This window comes from Camponotus floridanus, unplaced genomic scaffold, assembly GCF_003227725.1.
Source record: "Camponotus floridanus strain SB8 unplaced genomic scaffold, Cflo_v7.5 scaffold9, whole genome shotgun sequence".
Taxonomy (NCBI): Eukaryota; Metazoa; Arthropoda; class Insecta; order Hymenoptera; family Formicidae; genus Camponotus; species Camponotus floridanus.
The window spans coordinates 537,783-553,398 of NW_020229860.1; the positions used below are offsets into that span (position 1 = coordinate 537,783).

The 15,616-nt window shown below is 40.0% G+C and overlaps 1 protein-coding gene across 3 annotated transcripts in view; it reads left to right on the top strand.

Annotated features, from left to right (window-relative positions):
* Nucleotides 1–15,616, top strand: part of LOC105259313 (protein Wnt-7b) — a 55,492-nt gene that overhangs the window by 22,401 nt on the left and 17,475 nt on the right. For all 3 annotated transcript variants that reach the window (XM_011271188.3, XM_011271187.3, XM_011271186.3), the window contains exon 2: nucleotides 12,747–12,967. In XM_011271188.3, coding sequence (XP_011269490.1) covers nucleotides 12,747–12,967 — 221 coding nt within the window. The remainder of the gene's footprint in view (nucleotides 1–12,746; nucleotides 12,968–15,616) is intronic.

Consider the following 15,616-nt stretch of genomic DNA (forward strand, 5'->3'; position numbering starts at 1 on the left):
CACGAATCATGCATCGGAGATACTTTACGTCTGGTATATCGTCGAGGCGTTCAATCGATGAGACGACCCGCAATTTCTTTTGCCGATCGCATAAATATAGGCGCCTCTTTCGACACAACGAGGGGAACCGGGAGAGAGGAAGAGGGCATCGGAGAGGGATCGGTACTTTAATGCGCGGCTATGATAATGCGCCGATATACGGGATTATGTATATAGGTTCATGTATGATAATTTGGCGAGACAAAGCTGCATTGTCGAGACATAAATTGAATCGCTTCTCTCTCTCTCTCTCTTTTTTTTCCATCTCGTCCCTCTCTTCCTATATCGTTCTCCACCCACCCTCTCCCACTCTGATCATCAGAAGAAACGCCCATCGCGGAGAGGGACACACTTGCTGCACTTTGATATCGCGCTGTACGAAAGAGACTTTCCTTTACGCACGTCTCTCTTATTGCAAGTTTATACAAATATTTTCACCGCCGCCCGTGATCGATCAAAGTCCTACATCAGCAGAATCTGTCGTAATCCAAAAGATCGATGAGTTACTCCAACAAGTTATACGCACTTTCATTCAATCTCATTCGAGGATAATGAATCTTTGTTTCATTGCGTCCTCTCGAAAAATAGGAAATAATGGACCATTGATCTATTCGCGCAACTTTCCAATCTTTGATAAATTATTTCAGATTTAATAATTTTCGAATAATTCGCCGATGTGTGCCCCGTTATAATCGGCCGTCGTTCCTCATCGTGCAGCTTCGCAAGGTCAAGCTCACTGCGAAATAAGCGGGCACGATTTCGCAGAAGCGGTACATACATCATGCGCGTGAACGTATGAATTACCAGGTTCCAAACTGGTTTCTACGACGACAAAGGCAACGGAATCCATCCTAGGCCATCAACAAAGAAACAAATTTCAATTCGCAGCGCGCGCGCATTTTTATTTGAGAAGAGAATAAAAAAAAAGATTAAGGGGTTATACCTAGTCAGCAAGTCGAAAAAACATATTTTTGGGAAATTTAAAAAAACTGTTAGGTATTTTTATTTAATCGATTCTTTATCATAATATATATCTATCAGAGAAGTTTTCATAATTTTTTCAATTAAAAACATCGAGAAATGTAGGCACAGTATCTATTTTCCAGAGACATCTTTTTTCGGAGGCGCTTGGCGGTGAGCAAGATTGCTCGGAGCTAGATTATCTGAAATAAAAAATTCAAAAGGATTTAGCTTTCGTATGAATTGATCTAGTCGGTGAACGAAGGATTTTACAAAAAATTAATTTTTAACAATGTGACAGACGTTTGACGCAAAAATACAAAGTTTTCGTGTTAAAATTTTTCGTTCCTTTGTTAATAAAAAAACGTTTCATCAAAATTAAAATCCTTTCATTCACCGACTAGATCAATTCATACGAAAGGTAAATCCTTTTAAATTTTTTATTTCAAATGATCCAGCTAATCTAACTTCGAACAATCTTGCTCATCGCAAAGCGGCTCCGAAAAAGGATGTCTCTGGAAAATAGCTACTGTGTCTACATTTCTCGATATTTTTAATTGAAAAAATTATGAAAACTTCTTTGATAGATATATATTATGATAAAGAATCGATGAAATAAAAATACCTAACAGTTTTTTTTTAAATTCCCCGAAAAATACGTTTTTCTCGACTTGCTGACTAGGTATAACCCCTTAATCGAAATCACTTTTCGATTGCGTGGTTACGTGTCGAAGGAAGAAACCACCATCCCCGCGTTTCTGTCAATTTTTTTTCGCAATCAAATGTCAGATATTTATTTCGTAGGGCGTGCCACGCCCTTGTTATCGCAGTCACCATCCGGGTGACCCGGTTGCAATTTCTAAGCGCGAATTTACAATCCCACGCTAATCCGCGCAAAATTATATTTCACCCAACGCGTTCTCCGGCGCCTTCCGCCGCGACAAAAGCTCGTCTCGTCGTATTTTTTCCGATTAACTCTCTTTCGTCGGCCTGATGCTAAGTTATGAATTTCCGGCGATTGCTCAGGCGAGAACTACGCCCGCTTCTAGCATCGTCCGTATAATATTGTATGTGGGAGTGAGTCTTTTCTACTCGCGCAAGCATAGACTTTTCTCCCGATCAAACTAAATTATTTGACGAGCAAATTTGCATATATTCATATTTACTTCCTTAAAACACATACACTTTTATTTAAGTTACCAATATTTTATTGTATTAAAGTTTAATTATTCAAATTGCTGTATCCTATGTTAAATAGCCTCTCATTTTTTGTAATAATTTGGATAGCTTAATCAGAGCTCGTGCAATAAACTCTTGTATAAATATATATAAATTTATTTATTTCTCCCCATTTATACCACGCACAGAAAAACGAGGGGCAACGGAAGAAGAATTCGGTATAATGTGGGGTAGAGTAAAAACTGTAGAGTAAAAACGAAGACAATGCAAGATGGAACAGCTTTATGGGAGGAGAGGATCTCGATCTTTCGGGCATACGAAAATCATAAAAAAAATTAGACTTTTAAATACGTCTCCCTTTCTGGACTACCTCGAGTACGCGCGGCGCGGCGCGGTCGTATAAACCGTGCGTACCGCAAAAAGCGGCCAGAAAACCGCGGCGGATGATGAATGTCCCGATGGCAAGGGCATCTCGGAACGATTAGCATAATTCCCGTGTTAACATTTAACCTGGCCGGCCCCGAAATTTCGAAATTGGACGAGCTCTCGACGTTCTCGTGGCGCGCGTGGGAATCCGGCAGATATGTTCGCGCCCAGATAATATCACGAAATTATGCGAACCGCTCCCTTTTTCGTCGACCAACTCTCTCGCATCTTCCTCTCCCCGTTCTCTCCCTCTCGCCGCTTACCTCTTCATCCACTTTTCTCTAATCCGGGAATATGAGTGGTGTACTAAAAAGAAGTTTTATGTAGGTGGACGTCTAATCGCGACAAAAATTTATCGCTCTTATTTCGTATCGGAATATTATTTGTAACAATGTGGATTTTATAGCAGTAAATTCTAGTAATATTTCTGAAAAATTTAGATCCTATGCTAAATATTAATTCTGCATTGGATGAATATGAGTTTCTAGAATTAGAACAATTTTTGTGAAAAACGATTTTTCCATAATCAAACTTTATAATTTGATACAATATTCAAATTTTATAAAGTGATTTTCTAAATTTCACTAATAGTTTAGATATAAAATCTGCCGCTGTCATTTAAATTGATCAAGTGTGCATATCACACTAATAATAATATTTCTACCTTTATAAATAATATATAAAATAATAATTTATCTACCTTAATTAAATCATATCTATTATTACTCTTGCAAGATTATTTTTTCGAGTGTATAAATTCCGTGAAAAAAAGGGTGGATTTAAAAAAATTTAATTTCAAATTAAAATTAAATGAGTAGCTTTCTGCTAAATTAATTCACGCGATTTTATCAAATCGTGTCTCAGAGTTTAAAGGCTGAATTACTTCCTTGCTATCGGCGCGACATGGTCGGCTGCAACGTAGGCGACGTCCCATCGATATCTCGTGTCGATCCGCGAGACGGGATAGGATTTATGTGAAATGCCGCAAAACTTCTCACCCCGAGAGAGGTCGTCGTAACGCCGACGACGACATTTCTCACTGTGGCGTCAACGCTGATCTTATCTCGCGTCCTTTGAGTCTTCCGATGGATCCTTTTAATTAGCTCCAGCTAAGTATAAGCTCCGGTCTCTCTTTTTCCTTCTCTCTCTCTCTCTCTCTCGTTCCTTATGATCAGTTAAATCTCTACGGACCATCCTACGTGTCCGGCAATAACTCCGGAGTCATAACACGAATGTTTGAGAGCGCAAACACAGTTCGACAGGTTTCTCCAGTTTCTCGCGCGTCGCACAATAGGAAGATTCCTCCGACAACGAACATTATTTTGGATTTAGAGGAAAGAACGAGACCATTAGAACCAAGGGTTCCTCTATAACTTAGAGATAAAAGTGCTGTACGTAGTCTATCGTAAATATCTCAGACTTGAGACGATCTTGTTTTAATCAAATATTCAGATATCATTTCGATAACATCCAAGGGAAATTGAAGAAATTCTCGAGAAATTAATTTCCCGATAAAATTAACAACTATACGCGCCAAGCACATTTTAATGAAGAGGAACAAACTCAATGAAAAACATATCGATTAATAACGCCATATCGAGCATAATTATCGAAGAATCGATAAAATTAATACGCTCGTCTTACGCGAGAAAAATAAAGATCGCGACTGAATAAAAATATAACAGGGCGGAATACGGGATGCTGTTTAAGCGAGAGATCAGGGATGAAGAGGAAGAACCGGGAAGAGGCGGTCGGCTGGCATGAAAAGTTGATCGGTCTAATTTATCACAATATATCGAACGCGTGTACCCGATATTATGACGAACGAAAAAAAAATGCATTTTACCGCTCGATCGTTTCCTCTTGTTCGCTCGAAAGAATTTGCTATCGCGAAGGGTTAATTTGATTCGTATTCAATGCTAATGGAAGGTGAAGTGTCTGTGATTCTTCATGTACGTCGAGCAACCTACGCGACGCACCGTCTCGAAGCGTAGCTTCGGGAAACAATGTTGGAACGTCGGAATTCAAGATAGCGCGCCGATTACACGCATCTAAAGTGCGTATCTACAGCAACGACACGGTCGTTTGATGCGGACAGCGATCACAATGTGGTCATTCATAAGTCATTCATATAACGGTTATCAGGAGAGAAAAAATTATTTTTTCAGGTTTTATTTTTCTAGAACAATTTTTTTCTTGAGGTATTTTATTTTTAGTATTTTTTAGGAGAATTATTTTTTAAGGTTTTATTTTTTTAGAAAAATAATTTTGTGGGGGAAAATTACCGTAAATTATTTTTAAAGACTTTTTTTTATTAAATATTTTGTTACATACAAGGTAGAATTTTTGATATACTTGGCGTATTTCTTTGTAAGAGATTCTTTTTAGAGGGATTCAAGACAGGGCGCCGATTACACGCATCTAAAGTGCGTATCTATAGCAATGACACGTCGTTTGATGCAAACAGCGATCGTCACAATATGATCATTCATAAGTCATTCATAATATAATGTTTATCGAGAGAGAAAAACAGAGTGAGAAAGAGAGATATCCGATAATTGTTCCAACAATAGAATCGGACACGCGTATCAACGATTATATTGGGAGGTATCGCGCGAGCTGTGCGCTAAAGTGGTGTAAAAAAACTCGAAGGATTCAATAAACGCGCCATAAATATGGGAATTAGATATACAATTCGCCGCGCCGTGTGTAAGCGTGTACCTGCTTAAAGCGGGCTGGTCACTAAATAACGCACGCACTATCGGCCCACGTCGCGTGTACGACGCATTCGCGAGGGGACCACTTAGTAAGTCCTTAATCCTTATCTATGCGTATCGCAGGCATGCAATGCAAAGTGGACACGCGCATTGAATCGCGCTGAGATCAAATCGTATCCTTCGACTTATCGTGTACGCGCTTTTAGTGCGTATCGTTGTAGTTTCAGAAGAAAACCGCGCTTTCTGATGTCGGTTATCGTAACGAATCCTTACGAACGCGTTTCCTATTTCCTTCTTAACTTTCCCGAATGTCGAATAAATCATCGATCGCGGAGGAAACCGCACGGAACCTTGACTAAACCGTCGAATCGTTACACCACTTGTTAAGCGCGATCGATACGATGAAATATAGCGGCTAAATTGGCGTATTAAGATAAGTGCCTATCCGGTTTAAGGATAAGAAAAGCAAAGCGAGCAACAAGAAGCGTCGAGGTAAATTCGATCACAAGAGGATTAGGAAAAATTTATGTTCCATTTTACGTCGAATAATTTCGCGAGGAAACGAGATTAATATCGCATATATGTTTAACGAGTTTAATTAATTAAAAAATTTATTTCATTTTTATTTTAAATATATCAATGGTAATCTTCTTCTGTGAAACTTAATCAAATTCAAATTATTTATGAAAACTGCTATGTGTCTTTACTTGTTCATAAATAATTATTTCATATTTGTTCATAAAAATTATTTATGAAAACTTCTATGTGTCTTTACTTGTTCATAAATAATTTTCATGTCGCCTTCCTTTCTCTAATAAAAAAAATTTCATGTTTCTTCATATTTCTCTTCAGATTTTAATATCACATATATGTATAACGAGTTTAATTAGCTAAAACATTTATTTCAGTTTTATTTTTATTTTTAAATATGTCAATCTTCTTCCGTGAAATTTAATCAAATTCAAATTATTTATGAAAACTGCTATTCTATGTCTTTACTTGTTCATAAATAATTTTCAATGTCGCCTTCCTTTCTCTAATAAAAGGATTTCCATGATTCTTCCATAATTGATATTTCTCCTCAGATTTATACGTCGATCGAATCATGAATAAATACATCAAGAAGCGATTATCGATGCTTCGTCAATGATTCTTCGAATCAAGAGGGAGTAGCTCCGTGATTGTAGGTCGATCCGGTAACATTGTGAGTCACGTCCGTGAAGCACGTTTAATTTTATAGTAAGAACGAGAATGGGCGTATCGAATCTTGACGAAGTAGTCATCGTAACCAGAGCGAAAGATCGTTTTGAATATCGTCGTGGTGGGCACCATTGTTGCGCAGACGAGTCGAACCTATCCCAACGTAGGTACACGGAAACGTATTTACGCATTAGCCGAAAAGAAAAAAATCACGATCCGACAGAGAGGCGTCGAGATTCTCTCGAATCTCAAGAGCTATCTATTAAGCTATCTTTTAAGATATATATATATATATATATATATATATTTCAATGAAAATGAAATAACGACGGATAAGAAATATAAAAGATTGATATGTGATATTCGTAATAGCCGAGAAATTACAGTGTCAATCTTTTTTCGAATCCTTTATTATAGATTCAATTCAAAGAGCGTCAAAGATGCAAGACGATGTAAATCCGCCCCTACTGGGTACCCCTCTGGCATTTTCGATTAGTCACGGCGTATCGAGTGCTCGAAACCCATTCGCCATGGACCGCCGAGCTGAAATCTCGCTGGCAAAGAAAGCCCGAGAGTAATATACGCGGCGAAACCAACCGACCGAGGGGTATCGGCCTCGTGTAAGAAAGTGTCTCGAAGATTTGACGCCGGATAAGCATCCACATTGTGGTCCCCTCGGCAATCTCCGAAGCCTCTTGACACTGATGGACAAACGGACAAAAGCCAACAACAGCGACCGCACTCGTTTCCGACACAAAGTTGAACGAATTCCGTCAGGACTCCAACAATCGCTGATAATAGCGTTCACGCGAGGGTAAGGCGGCTCTCTCGTTATAAAAAAAAAATAAAAAAAAAAACATGGAACGGTAAATCCTGAATATTTAAAGCCACGCTGAAAAACCCCGCACACACAAAGATCTCTGCATCGTTGACATTTAAAATTAAAATGAGTTAAAGTGAATTTTCCTAGACAATTAATCTTGTTACACACACACACGCGCGTGACACACACCAATAAATTACTTCACGATTTCCACATTCTCGCACGTGAAGTTGCACGTGCGTCGCTCGCGATGCGGGAGAGATATCTCCGCTATAAGTATATCTTAAATTTGCAATCGCGAGTCGTGAATCTGCGGACTAGATAAGGGAATGATGCATAGGCTTCGTCCTGTTGAGACGGCTCGATGGTTTAAAGAGACGTGTCGTCTCGAAGCCTCGTAACATGCAATTTACAGAATGTTTCTCTTTTCATCGAATACACGATAGATTATATTAAAGACACGCAAAATCCAGGTGCGGAATAACACGAAGAGAGAGAGAAATGTGAATTTCAAGATTGCATAATGACGTAATCTTCGCACTTTAAAGATTACCTTGTTCCGGCTAAATATCTCGGTGCTATCTCTACCGAGATAATGATGGATGAAATATCGCGACGATAAAAAGTTAGCAATCATAATTTTTTTAATAATTCCAATCGACAGTGATGAGATAACGAGCTATTTAATAGCTATTAAATAGCTCGTTATCTCCTCACTATCGGTTTTAATGATTTTACAATGACTATTAATTTTATCGTTGGAACGTAATTCATTGCTCGTATAATTATCGCGATCTCGATTCTGTGTATATTTGAAAATGTAATCTGCCTGAAAAAACAGCGCAGTGTGGACAATAAGAGATTCTCGACAATCGCGTTAATTAGACTGAGCTCGCTCGATTTTATTCAGCTACATCGAGATCTCGAGATATAGACACGCACGTACCGATCTCTGCAATTATTAAGTCTGCTACTGTCTTTCTCTCTCCCTCTCGTTCTCCCTCTTGTTAAATATACCCTGCGATAAACGCAATTGATCACGTAGATGGTATTTATCCACGCCTTCGCGATATATCCCTACAATGTGTGAGTGAAGCATGAAAGGACTGCGGTGATTTGTTATCTCAAAATAATTACGACCGTGCATTATTGCTGCAAAAGTATATCTTTTTAATATCTATAAATTAAAATCTTACCATTATTTTTTAGAAAACTTGGAATTTTCTCTCATTTAAATTTTTACTAATTAACTCCATCAACCTCTCGGTCAAGAATATTTTTTTTTACGATAATATTAGCATCTGATCTCTCTCTTTTTCCCTTTCGTTTCCGCTTCTGGCGCTTTTAGCGGACCGAGCATTTTACAGATGGCATCTTCGATATCATCGCACGGTGCATTACGAAGATTTACAGTTATTCGAGCAAGCAGAGTGACACATGTATTATATAGCCAAGGTTTTCCCAGCCGGAACCCCCGCGGTGTCATACGCCGTGATTGCTATCGAGGTATCATCGAAGCAGAGCGAGAAGCGCCTACCGATATTCTCGTTGCCTCTACTACACGTCTATGTCAATCCTCGTAATCTACCGTGCAACCCGGCATTAATAAATACTCGTAGTGATCACAGATCATTCGAGGGATTTACGTCAAACTAAAGTACTCCAAAAGATAAAAGTAATAGATCAAAACTGGTATTGTACGATCGCGTACTCGGGTCTTCTATTATTTGCTCTTCGAAGCTTTAATATTGATCCGATTAAAAATATTATAATATTTTAATAATCATAGATATCAATTTCTTTGTTGAAATCATCAAAATGATTCATATATTTCGACTTTCTACGACTAACCACAGGAAAGTTTCTGCCAAAAAAACGCAACCGCGTGGATGAATCGGCGGATCGTGATTCATCCCGTCGAAAAATTCCGGTGAGAAGTCGAAGCGTGCAGGAGCAAAGATCCATCGAGAGATACATAGTCGAGGAAGATCTCAAGGAAGACTTAATCAAAGAACGTTCACAGGCTAGCTCCGCGAAAATTACAACTACCTATTATACATCATCTGCAAGCAAACACGAATGCGAAAGCACGTTCAACTTTGCTCGAAAATTAGTCTAAAGTATCTTAACGCGAAACTAATGATACTTGATAGACATAAATTGATACAGTCTCTCGTGGAAAAAAAAATATAGAGTTTCGCAAGTTTTCTATGCGGCAAAGGTACTTCAACAGTAGCTTATCGACGAAATCAAAGAATATAAGACCATGCATAAGGCTGATTATTTCCCTCCCCTGAGAAGCCTGATGATTATTTCCTATTTTTCTGGGATTCGTACTGTTGCTTCTCTCCGCGGCTGTCCGATTCGCTCGAAGTAGTCATTAGAGCAAATTGAGTAATGCCAAATAGCCAAGAACACGGCGGTTGATCACGATAATGAGTATGGTATCCTTCGTTGCGATAAAGACACGTCGGTATCATTCAAATAGGCGGTGGAACGATTGGAAATTGTTGAAGAAAAAAGGCGTTGTCACGACTCTGTAATCACGAAGTGCAAACTTGTTAAAACATTTACTACGAATATCAATATATATAAATTTTTTAATAAAAAAAATACTCGTACAACTCTATCGAATCGTGTGTAATGACTGCGTTTGATAAAAACGACGGGTGACGGATGCACAATTGAAATTGTCCCTTGACAGCGCCTTTAACAGTCGGTGGCGAACGGTGCTGCGATACCCTGTCGCAAATAGCACACCATTAGCCTCCGTATGAGACGGGCGTGATGTTATACATTACGCGCTAATGGCTACGTGTAGATTGCTGCTGAACGTATGTACGAGAGTCCGTTGTTCCTTTATGGCGGCTGGTATACTAAAGACATGGGCGCGCGTATAAGCTCTTTGAAAATATTTTTGCCGACGTGAATATAATGACAATAAATATAATATAGTCCAATTTAAAAATAAAAAAATAAACGTAAGAATTGAAAGCGGAAAATACTCGGATCATGGTCGATCTTCCCTCGCGGAAAGAATGAGAATGTAACAATTGACCGTAAACCGTAACGGCGCCGACATAATCGTGATAAAGTGCATTCTAACTACGTAACGAGCAGTGAAGACGAATGAGTTATCGCTATCACCTATCCGTCCGTCACGTGCCAGAGGCATGGCGCAGCTTGTGTCTAATGAAGGCTAACGAACGATGCATCCCGAACATGTAATTAAGCAGAAGAAGACTGTAACCGCTAACATTTAACGTTATCGCTTCTTTGCGATCAATAGAGTTGAATTTTTATGCGAATTGCTCGCTTCTCTCTTATTAGTTTCTTGATCAGTCGCGACATGTACAGGGTGTCTCAGACTTAACGAATCAGCCGTTAATGGCAGATTCCTGAGATCATTTGGAAACGAAGATCTTGATACCAAAATGTTGAGGAAGATGTAGTTTCGGCGCTGCAAAAGATTAAAGATCACCAATCGGCGCGGTAATATCGATAGAAGGATCGATTTAAAATAAAAAATAGGATTTTGCAGTGAACCCGATTGTGTCTTCGATGCGTCAGTAGTTTAGTTTAAACATTTTTATGAAGTCTTCCTCAACATTTTGGTATTAGAACTTTCGTCACCAGATGATTCTCAGGAATCCGCTATTAACGGTCGATTCGCTAAGTCTGGGACACCCTGTATAGTATCGAACCATCGTTGTAGCGCAACTGGAATTAAATACCTACGGGAGGGACAAGGAGAAATTCTGGTCGCATCGTCTTGTATTATTATGAGAAATGACGAGGACCGTTCTCTTTCACCTCTTCTTCCACCTCTCTCGTCCCTTGCAGGCGATCGCATCTTTCCGTTAAAGGAGAGTCACGAGTGCGCTCGCGAGAGAGAGATTCTTTGAAGGGACGACGACGGGCCCCTCGCGTCAACGTCTTCCTCGTTTATGTCTCGCGAGAGCGACGAGAGGGAAAGGAGACGAAGGGAAGCGAAGCCCGGGATCCCTCCGGGCGAATTTCGGGTCGGCTCATTTTCGCGGCGGCATGCCGCGGTCCCCTTCTCCTTTTCTCACGTTCGTCGGTACACCCGGACACCCTGTAGATTGTCCCACCGCAGGGAGATTCGGCGGCCACCGGCGCGATGCATTCCAATGCAAATAATTCTCGCCCCGGGGACGCGACGTAATCGTCGCAATTTCATGCTTCTCAGAAATTCAACCTACCTATCTTACACTCTCCGTCTCTACCGCATACGATCCTTCTCCCTACCGTGGTCTACCTGAAGCCCCTCTTACCTTATCCAGCCCCGAAACTCGATAACTCACCCTCGAGTATACCCGGGGCGCCTCAATATTTCATCGATGATCACGAAAGAATAACAGAATCGCGTAAGTGGTTCGATGAAAGGTGTATTTATAGCTATCTCGGGATGACGGATGGACGACACGATTTTATGAGTCACTTTTAAAGTGATCTAAAGCATTCGTGTATTTTCCATTCTACTTCTCTTGAAAGAGGAGAATTTAAATATGAATAAGCGCCTTGTAAGAATACTTGGGAGAGTATACTTCGCGTTGTGGGATATAAATTACGCAACGGACCAGCAGGAGGCTGAGGATATCAAGTTTCAGCTTGTCGTCGCTTCGGTTTTAGCACCTGTTAATCGCTCCGTTCACGCAGCTTGCTCGTTAAAATATCGAAATAAGGACGATGAAGATGGATGACCGTAAAGTTTTCAATACAAATTTTACATACTTATATATGTATGTATCTACACAATTATTTAACATTAGGCTTATGGGTGACATAATCTTTTTTCAATTATGGTAGCCGCGTAGCAATTTCATTTCCCGTTAATTCGTGTTGATAAGGTACGATTTAAGAGCAAGAAACAAACAAACTTTAATTAAATATTCTCCCATATATCACGATTTCTATTAGGAATACGTGTGCTGACATAATCGTTTGATTGCACCAACAAGATGTATCCGATAGAAGGCATTTTGAACCAAGCAGAATCTCTGCTAGTTATAATAAAACTCGATTTTCTATAACTAGAATATTTAATAGACTACTCTGAAGGTTTGATTAATATTTTCTAGTTGGAGCTATAAAAAATATCTTGTTATATTAATTAAACATGAATAATAGTGATGTCATTTTCTTTGTAAATTTTACTAAGTATTATTATCAAGAAAATTTGTTAAATTTAACAGGAAGAAATTAATCATACTCTGATTAAAAGTATATTGTCTTCATATCATAGTTTTTAATTCCTAAAGGAACTCTGATTCAATTTCCATACTGGTTGAATCTACCAGAATTCTAATTAATGCGACCAGAGTTTCTCAGTGCGTTCGTGATTCTTTAGCATTTAATTTTAACAAACCCCTCTGTTTCAGGGTGGTCGGGGCAATGGTGGTCGGCGCGGCCGTCTGCAGCCGTATTCCAGGATTGGCAAAAAGCCAACGCGAGCAGTGCAAAAAAGCGCCGCACGCCATGCCAGCGGTGGGCGAAGGTGCCGCATTGGGTCTACGCGAGTGCCGGCACCAGTTCCGACATCACCGTTGGAACTGTTCCCACGTGTCCAGCGATCAGGTCTTCGGCCACGTGGTGGTAGTGGGTAAGGATTGTCCTGTCACCGCGCGCGCGGTATTTATTACACCGTGTAATGCACCTCGAAACGCTGTACGCATTTCTACTCCTTGTATTCCGCTACGTCGCCGCAAAAGGGTGAAACGGTGTAAAATTGCTCGGTTACCGGCCATTCGTTGGTGATGTTGACGCGCGCGCGTGACGGAGAAACATTAATAGAAAATTTAAAAGAAGAGAAGGAAAGTCTAAACACATCGGAAGATTCATCCTTTGGATGCGCGTGCAGTAAAGTTGTACAACTTATTACCCGGTTTACCGGTATATTACGTGCCCATGTCGGAACATCCTCGAAACGTTGCGAGTTAAAGAAGACACACGACTTAGTTGCATCACTCTCGCGTTCTATTAGGCAGTTGTAAACGTGTATCAGATTAATTATCTCTTGATTAGGATCTCTCCTCCTGTGCTTCGCCATCGACCCACCTGTCCGTTTGTATCCCAAACGGATTCTCTCTAATTATCAAATATCTTTCCATGAGAGATGCGATTTCGGAGTTAAATTAATAAGCCAGCCATCCGTACCACTTAAGTGTGAAAATTATTACGGTATGCCAGTTGAATATACAATATCAGCAAACGTATATATCTCGACTCTTTCAGCGGTCCTCTGTTAACAAATTAAAATGCGCATCTTAAATATTCGCATCGGCCATAATTTCATGAAGCCAATAAGTAAAAAATAATACGCCTTCTTGAGCGTGTAACTGTGTCTGTGTTGGAGTGCTCGAAGGATTGACCGTGATATAACGGTAAAACAACGGAGCAAGTTTCCGTTTGCAAATTTAACCCGAATGCTTTGTTGATTTTTCGCGATCAAAAATCGAAAATTACCGAATTAAATGTTCTATTCCGGTCAATTTAACGCTAATCCAAGAAGGTATTTTTATACTTAAACGCACTTTTACGACGATTTTTTTGTAGAAAAGTGCGAAACGTAGTGCAACTTTATCACACTTTTGTGAAAATCAACGAAATGACAGTATCAAAAATTAACTAGAAGAAACACGCCTGGAATAGACATATCAAATAGGACCTCTCGAATTTCCAAGATTGAAAAGGTTCTTTTCTTTTTATCAATTTTCTCGGCTGAGCAACAACTCTAAAACTTTGTATCCCGATGTAAGATTAAATATGTGGCCACTTAATCATCGTCTTATCCGTAGCTAAAAGAAGCAAGAAAAGCTAAATCCTTCTCATGAGACGCATCGCGCAATTATTTAAACGCGCGCTTGATATACGGCAGGCGTCCTTAATTTTCTCGCCTCTTAATTTTCGGTGGCTTAAGGAGTAACTTAATCGCTGACACCTTGCGTGTCGTGTGGCAGATCGGCTCGGTGACAAACGGCGAAAACGATATTTCTCGAGGACAAGATAATCCCCGGGTCCTGTGAGTGGAAGCTGATGTGTGATCCGCGCTCGCATAAATATCACTAAATACGACATATTTGTCATTCTGGCATTAAAAACCGTAAACGCGAATGTCGGGAGGGAAAGGGATAAGTGTCCTTACGTCGAGGATTCACTCGGCGATATACAGGGTGTCCACGTTCTAAATTCAAAGCTCGTGATCTTCAAAAAATTTAAAATCGAAGAGATAAAAGTGAGGGAAAATCACCACCAAAGTTGACCGCGATCATCTCTAATTTCTCCAAAGAATCAAAATATTGTTTTTATATCAGTTTTTTTTTATTATTGATAAAATCTCGGAAACACCCCGTACGCAAGGGACAGTTTTGCGGTGGCCCAGGTAGGCGATTTCTCATGATTAATTTACAACGGATTAAACTGCCGAGGAAGAAGGGAATAAAGTCTGGTAAACGCGATGCGATTTACAACGCGCAACGAGACATTCGTACTTTGTTACCCGTCATCTTGTTGCCATTGTACAAGGCTCATACGTCACCATCGAGAGGCTCTCGCGGGTTTATGGCTTCTGGAATTCTACGCTGAATAAAATGCGTATAGTGCATCGTAAAGCCGCTTGTGCGTGTGCGAAAGGGATTGGAAGGAAATAACGCGATTACACGCGGAGATTTGCATAAATCACGAAGGCACACGATACACCAATTTCCGATAATCAATTATAAATTTAGTATGCTAATAACGATCATCTTTTTGTTCGATTAATATCAAAGTGATGTACATCGCAAAAAAATTCGCGCGTTAGAATCCAGCCCCTTCGCCCCCTGTCGCAATATTTGTCAATAAAAAGTCTGAAATCTAACAAATCTAAATAAAAACGCGTACGTAATATTTCTTCAAATAAGAAAGAGCGGCACATTTTACGCTCAACGACCGACGCGAAGCGGAGAGCGAAAATAACGGCGGCAACCTCGAGGAAGTCGGACGAGAAATAAGAAGATCGGAAATTAATGCGCAAAAGAGAGTATAAATAACGCTCAAGAGATCGGGAGGGCGAGAGGGAAGAGCGGGGGGGCGGGGGAAGGGTGGGAGAGGGAGAGGGACAGACAGGGCGGTCAGTCGCTAACTTAATTAGTGAAATTAACGGAGCCGCTCGACATGCCGAAGCTACGAATACGGCAGTGTACGCTCTTCAAGATATTTCCCCGACTCTTAAAACGCTCGCATTATGCACGAGGTGCATAATCCTGTGCGC